Here is a 23,982-nt window from a genome sequence, read left to right on the forward strand (position 1 = left end):
GGCCCCCACACCTCACTCAGAGGCTAAGCCCCTCACGACAGCCTGCAAGGCCCTGTGAACTCGGGCCCTCTGACTTCCTTCTCCCTCACACAGACCTTCCTGTTCTTCCCCGAACATGCCAAACATTCTTCTGTCTCTGAGGCCCATGTTTCCTCTGCAGAGAAGGCTCTTTCCCAGGACATCCGTGGCATTTTCTCTCATCTTTGTCAGGGGCTTCTTTAAAGGATACCTTCTCCGTGAAGAAGTCTCTAGCCAATTTCTTTAAACTCTAGTCTACCCCACCCACTCACCCTCTACCCCTCTTTTTCTGCTATCATTTTTTCCAATAAAATTTCTTACCATCCAAAAACACAACCTGTTTTACTTACTTACACAATGTTTATTGTCTGTCGCCTCTCACTGACGTTAATTTTCCCAGAACATGTATTTGTGTCTATTTATCACCACTGTATTCCTGGTACCTAAAACAGTACCTGTCACGGAGTGAGCACTCAGTGACTGGGTCGGGGGGTGGCCTCTCCGCCTAGGTGCAGGTTACCTGGTGGTGGTGGTCTTCCCCTCCATCTTCTGACTATTCCAGATTTTCACTGTGCCATCATTTGAACACGTGGCAAACAGTGAATGCTCGTCAGAGACTCTAATCCGATTCACAGCAGACTTATGTTCGTGAAGATGTGCCACAAGTAGCCCCTTAGGCCGCCACCCTGAGGAAAACCAGGAGCGTGTCTTAAGTTTCAGTTTACAGATACAATCTTCCCTTTATGCCCAGCTACAAGCATCAACAGCCAACAGGAGAACAGTTCATAAGAACTAAACAAAGGGTCCCAAGAGCTAGTCAATACTGAGTGGCCTACTGGACCACATCAGATATTATTGCCTATGGAGGAAGATATCCTTTCAAACAGCCTTAGAAAGACTGCCCTAAGGCCTTCTCCAGCATCTAAGAGGGCACACTAGCCATCTGCTACCAGGAAAAACCCCAACTACTTGCTCAACGGCAAGAGGTAATGACTACCTTGATGTAGAGAAATGGGGCACTAGGGAGAGAGCCCACTCCAAAAGCCTCAAAGACCCAGATCTATCACACCACAGCGTGATCTTGGGGTACTTAGGTTTCAATTCCCACAAACGTAAAATGAGGGGGAAATTACTCAACCCACACAATGACTGTATGGGTAAATGAGATATAAAGCGTCTAACACTGCCCCAGGTCCACAGTAAAACCCAAATGTGGACTTCTTCTCTGCCTGCAATCATATATTCTATGACATCAACAGATTGGTATAAACAGGATTATAAATTAGGCTCAGAATACCCAAGGATTTTCTAGTACCTTATGACATCTATACACTCTGCTCGTGTATATTCTTTTCATGAATAATTAATATCCTCTAGTAAACAACAAAGTCCCTGAGGCCAGAGACTATGTTTTATCCATCCTGTATCATTCACAATATCCAGCATAGGTCTTTGCATATAACAATCTTCAATGTTTGATTAAAAAAAAACTTTATATTTGGGCATAACATTTAATAATATTTAATATTAATCAATTTTTTAAAAAAAACCTAGGGTGTGGGATGGGATGGAAGGTAGGAGGGAGGTTCAGAAGAGAGGGGACATACATATATTGTTCACTTGCTCAATCATGTTCAACTCTGCGACACCATGGACTGCAGCATGCCAGGCCTCCCTGTCCATCACCATCTCCCAGAGCTTGCAAAAACTCATGTCCATTGAGTCAGTGATGTCATCCAACTATCTCATCCTCTGTTGTCCCCTTCTCCTCCTGCCTTCAATCTTTCCCAGCATCAAGGTCTTTTCTAATGAGTCAGCTCTTTGCATCAGGTGACCAAAGTATAGGAGCTTCAGCTTTAGCATCAGCATCAGTTCTTCCAATGAATATTCGGGATTGATCTCCTTGCAGTCCAAGGGACTCTCAAGAGTCCTTTCCAACACCACAGCTCAAAAGCATCAATGTTTCAGCGTTCAGCCTTCTTTATGGTCCCACTCTCACATCCATACATTACTACTGGAAAAACCAAAGCTTTAACTAGATGGACCTCTGTTGGCAAGGTAATGTCCCTACTTTTCTAACACACTATCTGTGTTTGGCATAGCTTTTCTTCCAAGGAGCAAGCGTCTTTTAATTTCATGGCTGCAGTCACCCAAGAAAAGAAAATAAAGTATGTCATTGTTTCCCCATCTATTTGCCATGAAGTGATGGGACCGGATGCCATGATCTTAGTTTTCTGAATGTTGAGTTTTAAAACAGCTTTTTCACTCTGATCTTTCACCTACATCAAGCAGCTCTTTAGCAGCTCTTTGCTTACTGCCATAAGAGTGGTATCATCTCCTTATCTGAGGTTATTGATTTCTCCTGGCAATCTTGATTTCAGCTTGTGCTTCATCCAGTCTGGCATTTTGTATGATGTACTCTGCATATAAGCTAAATAAGCAGGGTGACAATATACAGGCTTAACATATTCCTTTCCCAATTTGGAACTGGTCTGTTGTTCCATGTCTGGTTCTGTTTCTCCTTAACCTGCACACAGATTTCTCAGAAGGCAGATAAGATCATCTGGTATTCCCATCTCTTGAAGAATTTTCCACTTTGTTATGATCCACATAGTCAAAGGCTTTAGCATAGTCAATGAAGCAAAAGTGGATGTTTTTCTGGAACTCTCTTACTTTTTTGATGATCCAATGGATGCTGGTAATATGATTTCTGGTTCCTCTGCCTTTTCTAAATCAAATTTGAACATCTGGAAGTTCTCAGTTCACATACTGTTGAAGCCTAGCTTGGAGAATTTTGAGCATTACTTTGCTCAAAGTATGTGAAATGAGTACAATTGTAGTTTGAACATTCTTTGGCAATGCCTTTCTTTGGGAATGGAATGAAAACTGACCTTTTCCAGTCCTGTGGCCACTGCTGAGTTTTCCAAACTTGCTGGGATATTGAGTGCAGCACTTTCACAGCATCATCTTTCAGGATTTGAAACATCTCAACTGGAATTCCACCATGTCCATTAGCTTTGTTCATAGTGATGCTTCCTAAGGCCCACTTGACTTCACATTCCAAGATGTCTGGCTCTAGGTGAGTGATCACACCATCGTGGTCATCTGGGTCGTTAAGATCTTTTCTATACAGTTCTTCTGTGTATTCTTGCCACCTCTTCTTAATATCTTCTGCTTCTGCTAGGTTCATACTGTTTCAGTCCTTATATCTGCCCACCTTTGCATGAAATGTTCCCTTGGTATCTCTAAATTTCTTGAAGAGATCTCTCGTCTTTCCCAGTCTATGGTTTTTCCTGTATTTCTTTGCACTGATCACTGAGGAAGGCTTTCCTATCTTTCCGTGCTATTTGCTGGAACTCTGCATTCAGGTGGATATATCTTTCCTTTCTTCCTTTGCCTTTTGCTTCTCTTCTTTTCTCAGCTATTGGTAAGGCCTCCTCAGACAGACATTTTGTCTTTTTGCATTTCTTTTTCTTGGGGATGGTTTTCTTCACTGCCTTCTGTACAATGTCACAAACCTCTGTCCAGAGTTCTTCAGGCGCTCTATCAGATCTAATCCCTTGAATCTATTTGTCACTTCCACTGTATAACCATAAGGGGTTTGATTTAGGTCATTCCTGAATGCCCTAGGGTTTTCCCTATTTTATTCAATTTAAGTCTGAATTTTGCAATAAGGAGTTCATGATCTGAGCCACAGTCAGCTCCTGGTCATTTTTGTTGAGAGTATAGAGCTTCTCCATCATCAACTGTGAGGAATATAATCAATCTGATTTTGGTATTGACCATCCGGTGATGTCCATGTGCAGAGTCAGCTCTTGTGTTGTTGGAAGGGGGTGTTTGCTATGACCAGGGCATTCTCTTGGCAAAACTGTTAAGTCTTTGCTCTGCTTCATTTTGTATTCCAAGGCCAAACCTGCCTGTTACTCTAGGTATCTCTTAACTTCCTACTTTTGCATTTCAGTCCCCTATAATGAAAAGGACATCTTTTTTGGGTGTTAGTTCTAGAAGGTCTTGTAGATCTTCAGAGAACCATTCAACTTCAGTTTCTTTGGTGTTAGTGTTGGGGAACAGACTTGGATTACCGTGATATTGAATGGTTTGCTGTGGAAACGAATAGAGATCATTCTGTCGTTTTTGAGACTGTACTCAATTACTGCATTTTGGACTCTCTTGTTGACTGATAGCCACTCCATTTCTTCTAAGGGATTCTTGCCCATAGTAGTAGATATACTGGTCATCTGAGTTAAATTCACTCATTCCAGTCCATCTTAGTTCTCTGATTCCTAGAATATCGATGTTCACTCTTGCCATCTCCTGTTTGACCACTTCCAATTTACCCTGATTCATGGACCTGACATTCCAGGTTCCTATGCAATGTTGTTCTTTACAGCACCAGACTTCAGTTTCATCACCAGTCATATCCACAACTGGGAGCTGTTTCTGCTTTGGCTTAGCCTCTTAATTCCTTCTGGAGTTATTTCTTCGCTCTTCTCCAGTAGCATATTGGGCACCTACCAACCTGGGGAGTTTATATTTCAGTGTCATATCTTTTTGCACCCAGAAGTCAATACAGTAATGTAAAGCAATCATCCTCCAATTAAAATAATTTTTTTAAAAAGCTATACTGAAGGATCTATGCCTGCTAAGTAACGTTATCTTAAAATCAACTTATTTCTTTTACCAAGAAACAAACCTGAAACCAAGACCATTGCCAAACCCGGCATATTCAACCGAAAAATACCGTTCCCCTTGCATCTCTAGGTCACATGTGTGGAAAGAACAGCTGAATGTGATTTCCAGGGAGGATATACTAGATTTGAGAATACTAAAAAACATTCTGCCATGAAGTCTGGACAATAGAACAGGCTAGGTTGAACATTTCCCCCAAGAGAAAATCAATTTCACAAAACCACTCAAGTGTGGAAAGGAAAAAATCAAAAGTCCAACAGTCATTGTACCTTTCATGAACCACAAAATCTGATACCTTTTCTGGGATTACTGAATAAAACGTATAGCTGCACTTAGGTATAAAATGCAACTTATAAAGACAGATTCTATAATAAAATAGACAGAGCGTGATCAACAGTTTTTGTTTTTAAAGCAGGGCTGATAAACCATATTGAACTGTATTATAGAAACAAACATTCCAGGGTATTTATTTTCTTAAAAAAAAATTTATGTGACTACACAGACCACTTAATAATATTTCTGAAATCTTTAAATCATTGGTCTCCACTGGCATTTTTCCTACATTCACAACGGAAGCCTGTGGGAACTCATGTGGTTTTTCAATCTCTACCCAATATTTTGACCACTTGATGCAAAGAACGGACTCATTTGAAAAGACCCTGATGCTGGGAAAGATTGAAGGCAAGGGGAGAAGGGGACGACAGAGGATGAGACGGTTGGATGGCACCACTGACTCTATGGACATGAGTTTGGGTAAGCTCCCGGAGTAGGTGATGGACAGGGAGGCCTGGCGTGCTGTGGTCCATGGCATTGCAAAGAGCTGGAAATGACTAAGCGACTGAACTGACTAATCCACAAGCATATATTTCATCTCAGTTTTTAAGATACATTTTTATTATTAAAACTATACAGAAATTCATTAAAAACGTTTTTAAAAATCTGCCAATCCAATATCAGAGATGAGCTCCATCACATAATACTGGGCATGTCTGTTAACACAGCTGAGGCACAGTTTCCATCTAAAATATCTCAAGTTTCTTTAAATTTTCTCAGAATACAGAAGTGTTTTCCCAAAAATCTTAATGTTGACGATTGCTGAGTGATGGTTGGTTATAGGTGATTTTGATTTATTTTTAAAGCATTCATTATTTTTCAAATGTTTCTACCTATTTTTTAAAGAAAATTCATAGCTATTAAACCCTTCAGAAATTGAAAGCCAGAGTTTACTCGAGGAGGTCTGACATTTAGTGAGAAAGTGGCACGACACTAAGCAGGCAGGTAAAACCCAGCACTATGAATGGGGAACATGCACCACAGACAGGATAAAACAGTAGGTAACAGGCCTAAAAGGCACTGCCAGAGCCAAGATCCCAATTCCACGAATAACGAGTTGGGATTTCTCACTTCTTGGTTCTTCCTGTGGGCTTATATATATATATATATATATATATTTTATATATATATATATGTATGTATGTATGTGTTTAGGTTGCACCAGGTCTCAGGTGCAGTACGCAGGATCTGGTTCCCCGACCAGGGATCAAACCTGGCTTCCCTGCACTGGACGCGTGGAGCCTCAGCCACTGGACCACCTGGCAAAAACATTAGGTATCGTGGGCTTTCAAAGTGACAGCTTTGTGATCACTTCCTCTGCCAGTAACTGGTACCAGTTTCTTCCACTGGATTCCAGGCCCTGGCACCCAGGCTGGAATACCACTGCCCGTCAATGGCACACTTACCCGGTGGGGGGGGTTTACTCTCCCACTCAGCGTTTTCCATCATCTGCTTAGCTATCCTCTCGGCATTGCACTGCTCCCGTTTCTGTTGTATGAGCTGCTGAAGCTCAGTTTTACACGTTGTGATCCGGATCTGGTAAGTGGACGGTAAAATTGTACTACTTAAAACCTGTATTGTTGGTTTTCTATTTTGGACATTTGTCACTTCTGGAATCTGCAAAACCAAAAGAATAAGTATCTGTGTCGTAAGTACAGTATGTTTGATGATTAAAATGTACCCGTGTTCTATTTATTACACCAGACTTTTGTCCTTAGTTATGTACCAATTTTTAAATCCATCTAAATACAGGGACATATTTTTCAGTGAAAACCTAATTAAGATAAACTTTAACCACTAATTCCAAATCTCCATATTTTAAAAAAATTATCAGTGTAGGAATAACATTAAACAAAAATATTCATTAATTTAACTGAAAAAAAGAAAGAGAATTTTATCAGTTCATTCAATTAAAATATATTGCCTAGGGAAGAATTACTGCAAATTAAAAACTTACTTCAAATATATCCAAATCATGACACTTCTCACACAGAGTAAACTTGGGACTTTTCTTAATAGAAGTATTTTTGCTGTCTTACAGATGTAACTATGCTATATTAAATGAAGAATAAAAGAAGATTTTAAAGGTTCACTGCAGCCTATGAGTAGAATCATAGTTCATAATGACGACCTCACCCCAGTTTCAGATCACCTTATTTGGTGCTTTCAATACTAGATTTCTCTTTGTCTATGAAAATAAACCTCTTCTGGAAAGAAAAACATCCTTCCTAAAAGACAAGTCACTGTATTGATTTTTCCAGTACAGTACACAGCCTTTAAACATCCAAACAGTAGAATGAGATCCACAGACAAAAAGCGCACTACTGCCGGGATGACAATACCTGTGGAGAAGTCGACAAAGGGACGCAGACAGCAGCGGAGGACTCGGAACGAGGCGGCTTCCCAGCCGGCACCACCTCCTGATCACTCCCTTTAGGCAGGGCCTGCTGCATGCTTGGTGGCTCCAGAGAGCCAAACATGCTTTTCCACTCTTCATTGACATTTGAGTCTTGTTTAACATGTTTTCTAGCTATGAAAAAAGATCAGAATAATCTGAAGGAAGCATCTATGACAAATCCGTGCTTTTATTACTCTGCGTGTGTGGGCTGGAGGAAGGGGGACAACATGGACTTCATGAGGGCCGATTTATTTATATTCACGCATAAACATGTTAGCTCTCATTTCATCTCTAGGACAGATGGACAGATGCACTTTCAGTAGTGTTAGTAATCAGACCTAACTGCTTCCTAGTTGTCCAAGGCTAGCTCAATTTCAAGGAACCACTTTATCTGAAGAACCAACAAAAATATAACTTTTTCAAATGTCCTGACTACACTGATAAATATGACCTCTCTATATCCAGAATCAGTTACATGGGGTGAAGAAAAGAAAAAATAAAAAGTCATTTGCATTCTTATGCATATTCCTTCACATGTCTGTCAGCGTTTCTATGAGAAATTTCCAGAACTGAAAATATAAGTCAAATAGTAAAAAATAATAGTATTAATAATATGTTCAATTTATAAGCTCAAAAACAATGAATTTAGTGAAAATGCCCATTCCCTGCCGCTTGCTGACAAGCATCATCAGTCTTCACTAATCACAAAGGCAGAGAATGGCATCTCATTTCTATTTGCATTCATTTCACTGTTTACCTTTTAAATGTGTATCTCTATTCTATAACTTGTATGTTCAAATCCTTCACTATTTTTCTTTCGGGAGCTTGTGGTTTTTCTTATGAATGGTATAAATGCTTAACATTTTATGGCTATAAGTCAGGGGTCCCCACCCCCAGGTCATTGATGGATAGGAACCAGGCTGCACAGCAAAATGTGAATAGCCAGTGAAACGGAAACCAACCTCATCCCTCACCCGTGGAAAAACTGTCGGCCACTGGTGCCAAAAAGGTTGGGGACCGCTGCTGTAAACCGTTAATAGTTAAGTTGCAAATACTTTATTCCAAGTTCAACAGTTAGAGGTCTTTTCTTTTTTTAAAGTAATTCATCAGCTGCCCTCAAAAGCTGATACTAGAATGTTGTTGTTAGGTTGTAAATTGTGTCCGACTCTTTGCAGCCACATGGACTGTAGCCCACCAGGCTCCTCTGTCCGTGGGATTTTCCAGGCAAGAACACTGAAGTGGGTTGCCATTTCCTTCTCCAGGGGATCTTCCCAACCCAAGGATCAAACCTGTGTCTCCTGCACAGCAGGTGGATTTTTTACCACCCAGCCACAGGGAAAGCCCGATGCTGGAATATAAGGATTTTAAAAGGCATGTACTTAGAAGTCAGTATATCTCCAAAAAAGGTTAAAGGGAAGAATGCATGAGATTTTAAAAACCTCACACAATCAACATCAATGTCACAAGAGCCAACAGGTTTAAATCTCAAGACTTAAAATCATGAAAATTCCATGTACAGAGGAGCCTGATGGGCTACAGTCCATGGGATCAGAGAGTCAGACACGACGGTACGACTAACACTTTTACTTTCAAATCATGAATGCATCTCTCCTTTGCAAGACTATTCAATTCACTGGCCGTTACCCACTAGTAACAAGATAGGAAACTTTACCCTCTTTTTACATAGACTATTGACCTTGGGTTGGTGCTTAAAGGATTAAAAAATAGAATTTTGCCTTCAATCATATACTGCCACAGAGGCAACTAGGCTTTGGAGTCAGACTTTGGATTGAATTCTGACTCCACATGTACAAATCCATGAATTTGGAAAGTTACTTAATTTCTTAACTGTATGTCCACTTCTCCACTTTTCCTCTCCCAAGTCTTCTTGCTATTAAATATAAATGGAGTCATTCACTCACTGTATTTGAAAGTTCTATATGTGAGAAATGTGACTTCTTAGTTTTACTACTAAAAACTTATGAAATAACTAGTAATAACAAGCTAACACGCACACACAGAAATATACTAACCTCGCTTGTCATCTGGTTCCTGTTTGGTTTTAACAAGATCAACTTGTCTCCCAGTTATACCTAAGGCTGCCAAATCAATTACACCTTTCTGACTACTATCATGGAGATGACTCTGATCCACTATATTGGCCTTTGCCTTGTTAGATTTCATCATGAAGTCTTTCAGAGCCAAAAGCTTGTCTTCCTCTTCCTCTGTCATTCCCTAAAAACAAATAAAACGTAGGTTATTTTGCAAGTAATAATAGGCCTCAAAATGACTCACAACTGAAGGGTCAAACCACTCAATTTAAAATTTAAGAGTGAGAACAGTAAAATGAAGCAAGCAAAGGCAAGAGAAAAGGGAATTATCAATACACAACAACAGTACTCTGATCTCGGAGGACACTCTCCCTCTACCGGGCATTTTCTACTTTGTATCATGATTTATATCTTAACATTCTTTCTAACAGGCAACATTCAAATACAATTCACCTTTGAAATCTCCAAAGAACTTAACACAGTGCCTGGTAGACCTTTAATGTATAACTTCTGCAAGTGCATGAAGCAGAAGAAAGCGTGTGTACTTGGACTTTGTCCCTAGATGTGTTGGACTATGCGGTGGGACACTGCTGGGAAGGCACTCTGTGATACATAACGCATTCTGAGCATTCTCAACACACGCCTCATGGACTGACAGGCAAGTGTAAGCAACACACTGGCATCCTAAGGTAACAGGAAGACTAGAGTCAGGCCCCTGTGGTTCAAATTCCAGCCGCATTACTTACAATCTGTATGGCCGTGAGCAAGCCACCCACTTTCTCTGGACCTCTGTTTACCTATGAGGGTAATTACTAGTACCCATCTTATAAGACGATTATAAAATTTTAGTAAATTAATCCACTAAGACAAAACACTTCAAACTGACAGCTAATGAATACTACTTAATTTAAATAATGAATTCGATGTGCAAAGTAAACATTCTGGTACTTGGAGCAGTTCTGCATTTTCTTAACTTTCCCACCTCCAAGAACTCCTGTAGAATGTTTTTATTACGCAAATGAAAAAACTAATAAAATGACAATTCCCTAAGGCCTCAATCTAAAATCCCTCTAAAACTGGAGCTTAAAGTAATAGTCACAATCCACTGGCACAAGAGGAAAATCAACTCTAGAAAGTCAAAAAGCTAAGAAATAATGAAATAAAATAACATTAAAGTATAATACTTGTACAATATCCTTGACAAATTTTTTCCAATATTAACCTGAAATTCATTTATTTACATTTCTCCTAAAATCTACTTAGACAATGACACAGCTAACAGTTCTTCTCTTTTTTTAGCCTACGTTTCAGCTCATAGGAAAGGATGGCTCTGCTTCAGTCCACACAAGGGAAGGCCAGAAAGAAGGCTGAGTGGAGAGACTCCCCAACCATGGAGCTCTAAACATATTCTGCTGAGCAAAAGCAGCCAGTCACAAAAGTCACATACTGTGTGATCTCATTTACACGAAATATCCAAGACAGGCAAATTCACAGAAACACAAAGCAGACTGAGTGGCTGCCAGAGGGAGAAGCACATAGGGAATGACTGCTGATGGAAAAGGACATTCTTTTCAGGCTGATGAAAATGTTCCAGGGGCTTCCCTGGTGGCTCAGAAGATAAAGTGTCAGCCTGCAATGCAGGAGACCTGGGTTTGATCCCTGGGTCAGGAAGATCCCCTGGAGAAGGGAATGGCTACCCACTCCAGTATTCTTGCCTGGAGACTCCCATGGATGGGGGAGATTGGCAAGCTACATACAGTCCATGGGGTCCCAAAGAGTCAGACACAACTAAGCGACTTCACATATTCTAGAAAATGTTCTAGAATTAGTGGTGATGGTTTCACAACTTTGTGAACACACTAAAAACCACTGAACTGTGTGCTTTTAAACACTAAATTTCACTATGAACTATATCTCAATTAAAAAAATGTTAGGAATGCATCATCAAAAAACAAAGAAAAAACCCTGACAAGGACAATTAGCTCAGTTCAGTTGCTCAGTTGTGTCTGATTCTTTGCGAACCCATGAACACCAGGCTTCCCCGTCCCATCACCAACTCCCGAAGCATACTCAAACTCATGTCCATTGCGTTGGTGATGTCATCCAACCATCTCATCCTCTGTCGTCCCCTTCTCTTGCCTTCAATCTTTCCCAGCATCAGGGTCTTTTCCAATGAGTCAGTTCTTCGCATCAGGTGGCCAAAGTACTGGAGTTTCAGCCTCAGCATCAGTCCTTCCAATGAATATTCAGGACTGATTTCCTTTAAGATGGACTGGTTGGATCTCCCTGCAGTCCCAGGGACTTGCAAGTCTTCTCCAACACCACAGTTCAAAAGCATCAATTCTTCAGCGCTCAGCTTTCTTTATAGTCCAACTCTCACATCAATACATGACTACTGGAAAAACCATAGCTTTGATGAGACGGACTTTTGTTGGCAAAATAATGTCTCTGCTTTTTAATAGGCTGTCTAGGTTGGTCATAGCTTTTCTTTCAAGGAGCAAGCGTCCTTTAATTTCGTAGCTGCAGTCACCATCTTCAGTGATTCTGGAGCCCAAGAAAATAAAGTCTCACTGTTTCCATTGTTTCCCCTTCTATGTGCCATGAAGTGATGGGAGCAGATGCCATGATCTTAGTTTTCTGAATGTTAAGCTTTAAGCCAGCTTTTTCATGCTCCTCTTTCACTTTCATCAAGAGGCTCTTTAGTTCTTCACTTTCTGCCATAAGGGTGGTGTCATCTGCATATCTGAGGTTATTGATATTTCTCCCAGCAATCTTGATTCTAGTTTGTGCTTCATCCAGCCTAGCAATTCTCATGATGTACTCTGCATATAAGTTAAATAAGCAGGGGGACAATATACAGCCTTGACATACTTCTTTCCCCATTTGGAACCAGTCTGTTGTTCCATGTCCAGTTCTGTTTCTTCCTGACCTGCATACAGAGTTCTCAGGAGCCATGGAGGGTGGTCTGATATTCCCATCTCTTGAAGAATTTTCCACAGTTTGTTGTGATCTACACAGTCAAAGGCTTTGGTATAATCAATGAAGCAGATGTTTTTCTGGAATTCTCTTGCTTTTTCGATGATTCATCAGAGGTTGGTAATTTGATCTCTGGTTCTTCTGCCTTTTCTAAATCCAACTTGAACATCTGTAAGTTCATGGTTCACGTACTACTGAAGCCTGACTTGGATAATTTTGAGCATTACTTTGCTAGTGTGTGAGATGAGTGCAATTGTGCGGTAATTTGAGCATTCTTTGGCAATGCCCTTCTTTGGGACTGGAATGAAAATTGACCTTTTTCAGTCCTGCGGCCCCTGCTGAGTTTTCCAAATCTGCTGGCATATTGAGTGCATTTGTTCGTAGTGATGCATCCTAAGGCCCACTTAACACTGCACTCCAGGACGTATGCCTGCAGGTTAGTGATCTTACACCGTGATTATCTGGGTCCGAAGATCTTTTTTGTACTGTTCTTCTGTATATTCTTGCCAACTCTTCTTAATATCATCTGCTTCTGTTAGATCCACACCGTTTCTGTCCTTTATTGAGCCCATCTTTGCATGAACGGTTCCCTTGGTATCTCTAATTTTCTTGAAGAGATCTCATCTTTCCCATTCTATTGTTTACAGCAAAAGTGTAGTCCCTTAATATCCGTCAGACTTCTGCTTCCAGCCATGATGTATAACAGGGACAAGATTTACCCTCTCATTTAAAACAACTTTAAAACCAGACAAAAAATACGATATGACACATTTCAGACACTGGAAAACAGGAAGCACAGGGCTCTGATTCCCCCAGATAAAGGTGAGTCCTATGACTGTCCCAGCTTACTCTTTGGAGAGTTTCCAGGCCATGGCGTGAGGAGGGCGATGGTGGGGGGGACTCAGAGTTCATCAGAGCCACATTCAAGAGACAAATCAGAGTTCCAGGAAGCCAAACGGCCAAGAATGGGGCAGAGCCCTGAAGAAGAGAGATCCCCTGCCAAGCAAGAGCTGTGGTCAGGGCGCCACCAGTCTCCCACTGAGTGCTGAGCTACATGCGTATGAACACCAACACCTGGGACCAGGAAAAGGCAACAGAAAGCAGCAAGCCAAATAACCCCAGAGCTGACAAGGCTGAGGATCACTCACTCTGCTCCTACCAGCCGGAAGTGAGAGACCTCTTGCCACAGAGAACATCATGTCCTCACAAGTCCCTAGGAATCAAGCTAAGCTGGCCACTGACCAAAGGCTGATCTGGATCTCTTCTAACAAAGCTCAAAACCAAGGCTTAACATCATCAAACCAACTCCAAATAAGTTTAACTACAGAACAAATCCAACACAATATAGCCATCCTCAGGACCCCCAACAAAATCCACAGATGCTTGATCCTCTAAATAAAATGGCAGCACAGTATTTGCAAGGAACCTACAAACATCTTCCTATATACTTTAAATTACCTCTAGATTACTTATAATATCTAAAACAATGTAAATATTATGTAAAAAGTTGTAAATACAATGTTAACAGTTACCAGTATGAGGCAAATTCAAGTTTTGCTCTTTGGAACTTTCTGGAATTTTTTTTTTTTTTTAATATTTTTGACCCACGGTTGGTTGAATTCATGGATGTGGAATGTGTGGATATAGAGGGCCAACTGTGTAGCGTAAAGGGATTCAGCACCCAACAGTATAAAATTCACAATCAACAGAGAAAGAAAAACGGATGGCCAGGAGTCAGAGATTAGACGAAAACTTACATTTTATTGTATATCTTCTTATACAGCTTTTCAATTTTACACCATGCATCTATACTACCAAGTCAAAATCTTTTTAGTTAAAAATATGTAAAAGTTTAAAATGTTAGTTAAAGTGTCTGTTCTAGTATCTGATTAAATGAATATGAAAAAAACAGGGAGCTCTCATAGATGAGATCAATCTAAAATAATCCTGACATGTGTTACCTCCAGATGGGAAATCCTATTGAAAATCTGGAGTACAGGCAGATTTCAACTCCCACAGAGGTAATTCCAGAAGTGTACTTTAAGTCTATTATCTGGTGCTCTGAATATATCAGAGAAACAACACTAGGCTGCTCTGGAAAGGCCTATTTTAGTCACACCGTATCTCAAGTGTCCCCAAGTGGTACTACAGAAAAGAGCACTGAAGAACCCCGAGCAAAAAAAAAAAAAAAATTCTGCAGGAGGGTAAACTCCACAGAGGCTAATTTCTCCCCTCTGTATTCCTAACATTAGGACAAGGACTCAGTTCCCACCTCCAAAACCGCCTCTGGCTCCAGGCCTCTTCTGGTAATCCCAACAAACTCAGTAGCAAAGGGACCAAAAAGACAGACTCACACAGGGCTGGAAGAGACGAGCGGCCCAGAGGCCTCTTCCTAAGTCCACGTAAAACCCCAGCAAGACTCTCAGCTTTAGTCCCTTATCCTCTGGGCACTTTGAGAGGCACGATGGCACTTTGCGGGGGTGGGGGACTTGGGGAGGCATACAGAGTGAAGACAGGTTTAGGTTCCAACATTAGCTTTGAAATGTAATGTTCACTAAGTGTGCATGCACAGGAGCTTAACTACCCTCACTGAGCCTCAGTTTCCTTATCTAATGAAATGATGCCAATATCTACTCATCAAACCTATTTCAAGGACAGGCACACAACACAGAAAGTAGACTCACTGCGTGTTCTCAACCTGGGGAAGCCAGTGCTGTGCTGCTGCTGCCCAGGGCCTCGGAGACTCTAGCCTGCTGTCCTTTCCAGCAGCAGCACCTAGCCCTTAAAGCAGAGCATCCTTGCCCCTGAGGAGTCTTCTGAGAGTATCTGTGACTAGTCCCCTAAGATTATTCACAGAGACAGCATATCCCTGTTTCCACTCACAGGAAGGAGAGATGAGTGAGGACCTCAAGCACTGAGACTCAGGAATACAAGTCAGCGAGAGTGCAGTGCTTTCACTGGGACCCCAGTGATGGGGGCTGGTGCCGGGGAGCAGCAGGGCCCTGGGGCTGGGAAGAAGAGCAGCAGGATGCAGAAGGGCTATGCCAAGGGTAAAGGGAGGCACGCTGCCCCTCCCCTTGCCCTCCCTTTACCCGTGGCAGCGGAAAACTGACACCCACGGCAAGGTGAAAAGCAACAATCAGGAGCTAAGGCGGTTCCACAAAATAACTAACGACCTACACGGAAGAGAAAACTTCCGCATAGAAGATTTCAACTTAATAAACAGGATTTGCATGGAAGAGAGAAATACAAAAGAATTACACTATTCAAGCTCCAAGAAACATCTAAACTGGGGTGGTTTTTAATGCATGCGGAAATCTTTTTGATAAGAATTACTTGCTCTGGAGAAAGAACTGGAAAATGTGATTCAATATCCAATTTTCCATAAACTGGAAAATACATCTAATGTACAAGCCAAGGTTAAAAGAAAACTCAAAGAAACAAGCTCTCTGGCAATTCAAGTCATATCAAATCGAAGTCCTCTGAAACACAGGAAACAGAACCACTGGGTTGCAAGGGACTTTCAGAGGCAGCTCAAGTCTCCAGATAAAGTTAGACCTCAAAGAACCAAGATGGGTTATTAACCAGCATCCACAGAAGCCTATTGCAGAGTTCAATCACCCAAACCGATATCTGGGCATCAGACAGCACCGGATATTCAGTAACAGGCATCGATGTGAGAAAGGATTTATCTCCCGAAGCTGACCGATTCTCTCTCCGCAGCAGAGGTGTTCTCTCTTCTTTTCTCTTAGACAAGATAGTGACCGATACTCATGTTCTTAAACATCATGTCCCACAGACTTAAAGACACTCATTAACAGTGACCCCAAGCATTCGCTTTAAGGCCCACTGAACATCTTTTCAGGAACCGTACCCTTTATTTCTAACGAGTTACACTCCTACTTTGTCTTCTCTAGGATCCACACGTCCCCTCTAGAACAGGATGCTGAGTCTAGATTTAAATAATGCCAAGCATAATAACAAGGATTCCTAGTTCTAACGAGATTTGTTAACAAGGATTCAGATCCACAGATTTGCAAGATACAGCAGTAAACTGCTGGTTTATTCAATCTAAGACACATTATAAGTCCCAGCATTTCAGCTGTTTGCATGTAGTGAAGACTCTAAATTTTGAGCTGAATTAAACCAAGAGTTTTATTGCATTTGTGTTCTGTAATTTTTTTTTCTAACTGAATTTCTTTATATTTTTGACGAAATATGAAATGCAATCGAGAATATTACTTAAATCTAAGGTTGTATCTACTTTTTCCCTCATGTACATAGCCAGTAACCACAAACAAACTTACACAGTCTCCCATGATTCCTTATTTAACTCAACCCAGTGCCTTATCATCGTCACAGCATGCCTTAGATACCAAAGCAAATGCATATCTGTCAGATTTATTTACTCATTTGCTATGCTACAACTTAATCAAAAATATTTTTACATGCTAGATGTATCCTTCCATGTTTTTATAAAATCTGCATTTAAATGTAAGATTTCCGGAAAGGTGATACTACCTGTGAAAGCAACTTCTTCAGCAGCTGTGCTATGGCAGGATCCTCGGGTGGAGGGCAGTCAGGAAGAGACCCGTTTCGCTTCTTCTGACGCATGTGAAGATGTCTGAACAAGCTAGTGATATCTTTAGACCTCAAAGCATAATCAAATATAGAACGACTTACTGGCTCTTTTAAAACACTGAGTAGAACAAGTTTTCTTTCAATCTATATTAGAAAAATAAAAAGAATCAGCCAAAGATATAACATACAGTACAGCTGTTTTCAAATTCAATAAATATAACCTGTGTAAAGTTAACATGGGCATTCATTTTCTAAGAAAACGGGAGATATTGACATCTGCAACTTTTGCTTAGAAGAAAAAAGAACACCAGGGACCTTTAGAGAGTGAAGGTATTTCTTCATTCATTTTTAGCATCTGAGTATACATTTGTGTCTATCATACTTGAATATTACCAATGTCCAGACTAGAAAAGTTTAGACCCCAAGTTTTCTAGATCTTAAAACATCAGATGAATTTCCAGATCTATGAAGTATCTGAAGTTTGCAGGTCTAACAGCCAAAAGGTACTAATCCAGAGAAGATGCTCAACAGCCACAAGGCCACCCTTCAGTCATCAGGTTTTCCCAACAGCTTCAACCACTTCTAAAAAACATTACTCTCTCCATAGAGTTCTTAAAATCTGTTCATTTTTAATCCCCAAGAATATTCTCCTTGTCAATGCATTTATAATAAAAGGAGTTAAACAGTAACCAAGAGGACTTTTTTAGATAGATTTAACTACCTGGTGAGTTGGCCAAAAGAAACCAGCATACAAAGGTATCTTTTGTCTAATCCAAATTGCAGAAAAGTGAGAACTGTGAAGCATATAGATAAGCAGTCTCTCAGCTCCTAAACCTGGCCTTTCAAAATATACAACAATGATAAAAGCAAAAAGTAACACTAATAACAATTTCTGAAAAACAAGGAGAATGGTGCAATTTCTAACAAACCACGTAAATATCAGGTTTATTTTAGTGAAACACAACTAAAAGTTATTACAAATGAATCTAATTTTTCAATCCCAGAAACACTTCTTTCTTTCTTAATAGTTTAAGAGCCAAACTTGCTTGCTTGTTCAGTCACTTCAGTCGTGTCTAACTCTCTGCGACCCCATGGACCACAGCCTGCCAGGCTCCCTGTCCATGGGATTCTCCAGGCAAGAATACTGGAGTAGGTTGCCATTTTCTTCTCCAGTGATAAAGTATGGAGTGAGTGAAGTGAAGTCACTCAGTCGTGTCTGACTCTTTGTGACCCCATGGACTGCAGCCTACCAGGCTCCTCAGTCCGTGGGTTTTTCTAGGCAAGAGTACTGAAGTGGGCTGCCATTGCCTTCTCCAAAGAGCCAAACTTCTATGGCTCAAAATAGAATAAGCAGTCAAAGCAGTAGGAATCTCTAGACCTGGCTTCTAAGAAAGCCTTAATAAACTTCAAAAAAGGTCATGTTTTAGCAATATTATCTATCTTTCAAGGATACATAAATTGTTCTCAGGATGAAAATTTTAATTTACAAACTCTATGAAAGAAAAAATGATGATTCCCCACGTTGGATTACTCTATTATGAAAAGTAAAGACGGAAGGCAGTCATAGCCACTTATTTGCAGAGGATATCCAAGGCCATTTTCTCCAACCACAGGGAAGGCACACTGGGCTTATAAAAGTAGGAGAAAGCTAGAGAGGAATAGGAACTTGCAAAAGAAAAACAGGTATTTTAGGATGCTTTAGCAACTAGAATCACCTCTCAAAAGTCCATTCAATTTAAACATCTATCAATATTTTGATAGCTGGCTATTCAGCAAAATGAAGGGTATATACACTGACAAGCTGGATAAATAACTGCCTTGTACAAACCAAAGACCCAAAGTTTATCAACAAGTGCTACACTGCTTAGGAAAGGGTGGGGGAGGAGCAGGGAGCAAGAGGGGTCAGTTGTCTTTAGATTAAAAAAAAAAAAAAACCAGAACCAGTGAGTGCTCTAAAAACCAATTTTGGAAAAAGCCTACTTCCAATTTATTATCAATGTGAACTTGGGCTGGAATCAGCTATACAAAAGCAGGTCCATCAATATATATTCCTGCTACACTTCCCGTAACAGCAGACGCTTCAGACACCACACGAAAGGAGAAAGGGTGAGCCACGGAGCTGCATTACACTCAACATGATGGACAGCATACCAGCTCCCTGGCTCCTCTCACAGTCCAGAGCGTTTGTTCATTAACATTAACTACCGCAAAAGAAATGTGAAAAGTCTACAGTCCAATTTAAATCTTTAAAAGTTTAAATAAAAATAGGACTCTCCAAACCTTTTTCTTAAAGGGGCACAGTTGGAAGGGAGGGTTGATTCCAAGCTGGAACATGCATACCTGTATTATTGGCTGAGTAATATATGGGTCAAGGTAAGGCATCAGTTTGCAGTAGACATCAGCTGTGCTTATTTGGTGAGCTACCACAGTGATAAATCCCACAGCACCATAGCGTATCCATAGGTTGGGATGACACAGAAAGGGGGCTAAGAGGGAAAAAAAAGGCATGGATTAAACCATGTTCATAAAGAGGTCCGTACTATCAAGATACCATGTTCATAAAGAGTTTCCCACTATTAAGATAAACAAATTTTTACCTTATAACACTATTGATAAAGGGATTATACCAAATGTTACTATCAGGTTGCCTCTGACTGTCCTGGGACATAAACTGAGCCAGGTGAACATACTGACATTATATTATTCCCGCCCATAAATATGAACAATACCATAAGAGAGCAAAACAGTTCCCTCTTTCCTTGGGATTCAAACTGTTATGTTTGTAGTCAGGGTTGAAGATTGGGGACACATACTCACTCAAGAGACTGAGTTGAAAACCACAAGGCAGAGACCTGAGTCCCAGCAGCACACGGCAGACTGTGACCCCATATAATGCACCCAAGGGAGGTTCAGGGACGCACAGCCACCACACAGAGGGCAAGGAAACAGCGAAGGCGTTTCTCCACCAAGTCACAGTTTGGATTAAGGGAATGATCTCACCTGACTGACACTCATTTAAATACAAAGATCTGATTGTATTGAATACAATACTCATAAATGCATTCACAAGGCAATATGAATTGAGACTGAAAGGCAGAAAACATATGCTGCCCATTGTTAAAGAGTTAAGATGTAAGATTAAACCACAAAATTCAATGAGTATCTTTCACATCTTTTAACTATTTTCTGTATGACACTTAAAGTCAATGATTTCAACTAACTGAAGATTTAGGATAAAAGTCAAACAGCTAAACTAACTGGATTTAACAACAATAAAGCAAAAACCTATTAGTTCTGAGGATACAAAGACATCATCATTTAGAGAATACTGACGTCATAAGAAATTCAGGCTAACAGAGAAATAAGAATTCTGTCATCACAAAGTCAATACTATGGTGGAGTGAGATGCTCCTTTTGTCTTCCTTTTTTACTCTACAATCAGTACAACACCAAAAACTCAACAAAGGTGCCTCTGCTCAACACAACCAGGGGCAGAATTCCACTTACCTAGACGTCTAGAGGTGGGGGGACCGGAGCAAACAGGGAAGGTGGGACCAGGGAATACACAGTGGTGACTGCAGTCTGCCCTCTGCCCACGGCAGCTGAGCCGCGGCCCCAGAGGCGGCGGCTCTCACGGCTCTGGCCTCCCCTGCAGCAGCACCGACAGCTTCCGGTGACCGGGCGGCAGTGGGCCAGGACCCCGTCCCCCTAGTCACAGAGGCGCCCACAACTCCAGCCCCTACACCTCCCGCCACGGCAGCAAAGCCCTCAGACCTTGCAACACCAGACTGGTCAGAGATGGGCCCGTGACCCCAGCTCCTGTCCACCCTCCCCTCTCCTGTGAGAGCAGTGCCTGGGGCTGCACGTGACCAAGGGCCCACTACCCTGGTGCCCGGGCAGTGACGCTAGCAACAGCGGCAGTGCAAGGCACACCGCCACCAGAGGCTCGGGAGCAGCCAGGAGGTTGCGGGGCGACACCTCTAACAAGGCAGCAGAGGGTGGGAACCTCGGGCTCCCAAAGATAACCAGAGGCAGCACAGACAAAGGAACTTTAAAAGTTAGGCTATAGTGCCACCTAACGGACAGCAGAGAAAGACTACTGCCTTCCAGCGTGGTGAATCAGAATCAAGAAGTGTTCACTATTTCCAAGGCACAGGAAGAGAAACACTCTCATCAAGCACCCTGAAGACAGCAGGAAGATTGTGTCACAAAAAGGAAATGAAAAATCTCCAGAAACTAAAGCCACTGAATACAGGGATCTGACAGAGAATTCCAGATAGCTGTCATGAGGAAACTCAAAGAGCCACATGAAAACTCACAGAGATAGTCCAGTGAGCTCAGGAATGAAATTAATGAACAGAAGGAACACTTAACCAAAGAGACTAAAACGCAAAAAAAAAAAAAAAAAGTTGTTTGCACTCATGACTCTGTCAGAGAGCAAGGACGCCTCTGAGAAAGCAGAATGGCACCAGCACCCGAGAAGGACCACCCCCTTCAGTGACCATCCCACCCAAAGGTCAGAAGGCATCTTCTGAGGTCTTCTGGAGCCCCGCACAGGGCTCAGCCTCTGCGACTGCAAGGAGCCCGCCGAGGTGCGCGAGGTGCGGGCAGGCTTCCCCGGAGGAAAACAGGAAATCTTTCTCCCAATTCACCAGAAAAACACTGACCACCGTCATCGCTGCAAGGAGGTCCCAGTGTCTGAAACTGAAACCTTTAAACCCCATGTCTCTAGAATAAGAACACACGAGGAGCCCCTTGTGCTGGGACTGGCGAGATCCAGCCCTGAGCCTCTGGAGTGGGAGCACTGACTTTAAGCCTAGACGACCAGAGAACTAACCCTAGGGAGTATCAACCAGTGAGAACTCACACACAGGAAACCACCTGAATATAAGACCCAGCATCACCTAACCACCAGCAGCACCCTGTGCAGGATGCCTCATCCGAACAACAAACAAAACAAAAATACAAACCCAATCATCAGCAGACAGGATCACCACCTCACCCAGCCTTGCCCATCAGAGGAAAAACAAACAAACAAACAAAAACTCAGCACAAATCTCACCCTATATGAAGCTTACACAAACCACTGGACCAACCTTAGAGGGCAGAAACCAAAAGGAAGAAAGAATTCAAGCTTGAAGCCTGGGAAAACGAGACCTCAAACACATTAAGTTTAAAAAACAATCGTGAAAAGGCAGACAAATATCACACAAGTGAAGGAACAAACTTAAAAGCACAGGAGTCCAAATAAATGAAGTTCAGTTCAGTTCAGTCGCTCAGCGTGTCCGACTCTTTGCGACCCCATGAACCGCAGCACGCCAGGCCTCCCTGTCCATCACCAACTCCTGGAGTCCACCCAAACCCATGTCCATCGAGTCGGTGATGCCATCCAACCATCTCATCCTCTGTCGTCCCCTTCTCCTCCTGCCCTCAATCTTTCCCAGCATCAGGGTCTTTTCAAACGAGTCAGCTGTTCGCATCAGGTGGCCAAAGTACTGGAGTTTCAGCTTCAGCACCAGTCCTTCCAATGATATATATGTCATATATATATAAATAAATGAAGAGGAAACTACAAATCAAAACTACAGTGAGATATCACCTCACACTGGTCAGAATGGCCATCGTCAAAAAGTCTACAAACCATAAATACTGCAGAGGGTGAGGAGAAAAGGGAATCCTCTTGCACTGTTGGTGAGAAAGTAAACTGATACAGCCACTATGGAAGACAGTATGGAAATTCCTTAAAAAACCCACCATATAACCCAGCAATCCCACTCCTAGGCATATACCCTGAAGAAACCAGAACTGAAAAGGACACATGTACCTATGAGATGTTTCATATAAACCTCATGGTAACCACATGGACTGTAGCCTGTCAGGCTCCTCTGTCCACGGGATTCTCCAGGCAAGAATACTGGAGTGGGTGGCCATTCCCTTCTACAGTGGATCTTCCCCACCCAGGGACCAAAGCCAGGTCTCCCTCATTGCAGGCAGATTCTTTACCATAAGGGCCACCAAGGAAGCCCATGACATCCCTTATATGTGGAACCTAAAAGCAAATGTTTCAAATTAACTGATCTGCAAAGCAGCAAGAGACTCACAGACTTGGAGAATGAAACTATGGTTGCCATGGGGAAGGATGGTGGAAGGCACAGGTGGGGAGCTTGGGGTAGATTTGTGCACATTGCTATACTGGAAATGGATAACCAACAGGGAACTACCCTATAGCACATGAAACTCTCTCAATGTCACGTGGCAGCCTGGATGGGAGGGGAGTTCAGGGAGAATGGGTACATGTTATGTATGGCTCAGTCCTTTGCTGTTCAGCTGAAACTATCACAACAGTGTTAATCGGCTATAACCCGATACAAGATAAAAGGTTAAAAGGAAAAATAAGACCCAACTATATATGCTGCCACCAGGACACTTACCTCGGCTCTAAGGACAAACATAGGCTCAAAGTGAAGGGACAGAAGACTCCAAATTACAGCCTAAACAGAAGGAATGTATCCATACTCATATCAAGTAAAACAGGCTTCAAGCCAAAAAAGGTAACCAAAGACAAAGATGAACAGTATATAAGGATAAAATGGACAATTCATCAGGAAGACATAACAGTGATTTATATATACATACACACACACATAGCTAACTCAGGAGCATCAAAACATACAAGCGATCATTATCAGACCTAAAGGAAGAACTGACAGCAAGAGAGGAACTAAAGTGAGTGAAGTCACTCAGTCGTGCCCGACTCTTTGCGACCCCGTGGATAGTAGCCTGCACCAAGCTCCTCCATCCGTGGGATTTTCAAGGCAAGAGTACTGGAGTGGGTTGCCATTTGCTTCTCCAGGGAATCTTCCCAACCCAGGGATCAAACCCAGGTCTCTCACATTAAACAGATGCTTTACCGTCTGAGCCACCAGGGAAGTCCAA

The 23,982-nt window shown here is 41.8% G+C and overlaps 1 protein-coding gene across 4 annotated transcripts in view; it reads right to left on the reverse strand.

The window, feature by feature from the left end:
• The window catches only part of PIK3R4 (phosphoinositide-3-kinase regulatory subunit 4), a 78,769-nt gene that overhangs the window by 22,995 nt on the left and 31,792 nt on the right, over positions 1-23,982 (reverse strand). For all 4 annotated transcript variants that reach the window (XM_086416223.1, XM_086416200.1, XM_086416232.1 and 1 more), the window contains 6 exons: positions 19,387-19,532; positions 16,987-17,190; positions 9,472-9,673; positions 7,383-7,570; positions 6,447-6,657; positions 539-704 (listed from right to left, as the gene is read on the reverse strand). In XM_086416223.1, coding sequence (XP_086272349.1) covers positions 539-704; positions 6,447-6,657; positions 7,383-7,570; positions 9,472-9,673; positions 16,987-17,190; positions 19,387-19,532 — 1,117 coding nt within the window. The remainder of the gene's footprint in view (positions 1-538; positions 705-6,446; positions 6,658-7,382; positions 7,571-9,471; positions 9,674-16,986; positions 17,191-19,386; positions 19,533-23,982) is intronic.

The sequence above is a fragment of the Bos grunniens genome, chromosome 1 (assembly GCF_055505025.1).
Source record: "Bos grunniens cultivar Pamir isolate PY7600 chromosome 1, Bosgru_T2T1.0, whole genome shotgun sequence".
In the NCBI taxonomy this organism is placed as follows: Eukaryota; Metazoa; Chordata; class Mammalia; order Artiodactyla; family Bovidae; genus Bos; species Bos grunniens.